General features: G+C 36.0%; 1 protein-coding gene across 1 annotated transcript; it reads left to right on the forward strand.

Annotated features, from left to right (window-relative positions):
• The first annotated feature begins 590 nt into the window (after positions 1–590).
• LOC147410578 (LOB domain-containing protein 22-like) lies at positions 591–1019 on the forward strand. The gene has a single exon (XM_086437727.1). The coding sequence runs from the start codon at positions 591–593 to the stop codon at positions 1017–1019; it is 429 nt and encodes a 142-aa protein (XP_086293853.1).
• Positions 1020–1913: the final 894 nt, after the last annotated feature.

The following is a 1913-nucleotide window of genomic DNA, read 5'->3' on the forward strand; positions in this document are numbered from 1 at the left end:
ACTTATTACGATTTCAAATCTTACAAAGGCTCTCTAGGCTCACATGCATTACTATATTGGCAATTGAGCACCGCAAATTTCTTCCTGGAGAGCTCAGATCTATATATATATATGTATCTATTTTAGCCTCATCCAAGGTGTTAAAAAATTGACAGCTCGGAATCCAAGCTCCCATATTTAAAACTAAAATTCATGGATAAAAAATAAATTTCATTTTAAATTTGTTTTCAAAGTTCTTAAAATTTAATCCTCTACATTTTCGTGGCATCGGATAGCATTTTTAGATGGCACAATGTGAGCTCAAGACATTGGTAAGATTTAAAATCTAACTAAGTTTGTGAGAGTAGCCTGGCTAACCTGACGACTAATCTCTGCATTTCTTCATTGTTTTCTTAAACGTGTACTTCATCCTTCTTTGTAACAGAAACCTATTCTAAGTTTCTCCGTCTAAAGAATCTCAACCCATCTCTTGATCTATATTTCTGGTTTTGATCTTCATTTCTTTCCAATTCAATCGTCTTGATCTTCTTAAAATCATTTTTTTTTTCTCTTCTCCTTCTGTGAAATTTTGCATTTTACTTGGTGGAGTGATGGAAAGACCACCTTGTGCTGCATATAGGTATCAAGGGAAAATGTGCTTAGATGATTGCTTATTAGCCCGTTACTTCCCTCTTGAGCGATCGGTAGAGTTCGAGGCTGCTGCAAGACTATTTGGAATAAATAATATTACGAAGGTACTCTACTTATTCGTCGAGCCCAGTCAGAGGGAGACGGCTAGTGAGACTATAATGGCAGAAGCCATGGCAAGGATTAACGATCCTTTTCATGGACCTTATGGTATCATACAAGACCTCTTATCCCATATAGATCAATCTGAGAAGGAGCTTCATGAGATCAACAAAGAACTCCTTTTTTATCGAGGAATTGAGCAACACCTATATCGACCTTCATCCTCACTGTTGCCACCTTACGTTCCATTGTCGCCTGTCTTACCAAATCTAGTAAGGTTTTATGTCTAGTTTTCATTTTTATTTTTATTTTTATTTTTATTGAATATTTCTTATCTCAAAGATTTGGGATCGGCTAAACAAATCAAGTAAGTTTTTTTTTTTTTCTTTTGTTTTTGGTCTTTTCGTTTAGTTTAGCTTATATATGTAGACAAAGCATGCAAGCAAGAGGAATTTACCAAAGAAAAGGGGAAAACCTATTGATGATTACAAATGTGGGAATAATTCTAAAAAATGTTAGGAATATCATTTTGTGATCAAAAAATTCAAAATAATAACGAACTCTTTTGTAGGGTTATCCTATTGGACGGCATGAATCTTTTCAAATTCAAACCCGTTGAATTGTATTTCTTGTTGTTCGGGTTGGATTTCGGGTAGCGACTTGTCCTTTGTTTCTATGTCATTCACAACCTCCATGTTTTCAGTATCCCCATGAAGTGTGATAACTAAACCGTCCTTGATGAATTTAATCTTCTGATACAAAGTAGATGGTATGGCCTTGATCTAATGCATCCACAGTCTCCCTAGTAATAAGTTGAATAATGATTGAATATCCAAGACTTGGAATTTCATTGGGAAGTCTGCTATACCCGAAGATATTTCTAAATGCAAAGTTTTCAGTACATCTCTTTTCGTATTGTCGTAAGCTCTGACACCTTGGCTAGTCGATTTGAAATCTTCTACCTTAAATCTGAGAGAAGTTGCGGTCTTCAAAGGACAGACATTCAGTACGCTTCAATGGTTTACCAAGAATAAAGGAACTCTCATTCCATTGCAGTCAACTATAATGTGCAACAACTTTGTGTGGCTTAATCCTTTCGGGAGGTCTGAGTCCAAGAAGGACAAACTATTCTCAGCATATGTTGTCCCTACTATGCTGGCCAATTGATCCGGGGAAGTGTTGAG

The sequence above is a fragment of the Akebia trifoliata genome, chromosome 1 (assembly GCF_017979445.1).
Source record: "Akebia trifoliata isolate Shusen 1 chromosome 1, ASM1797944v1, whole genome shotgun sequence".
Taxonomy (NCBI): domain Eukaryota; kingdom Viridiplantae; phylum Streptophyta; class Magnoliopsida; order Ranunculales; family Lardizabalaceae; genus Akebia; species Akebia trifoliata.

Coding starts and splice junctions, on each gene's coding strand:
- LOC147410578 (XM_086437727.1), top strand. CDS start 591: ATGGAAAGACCACCTTGTGCTGCATATAGGTATCAAGGGAAAATGTGC.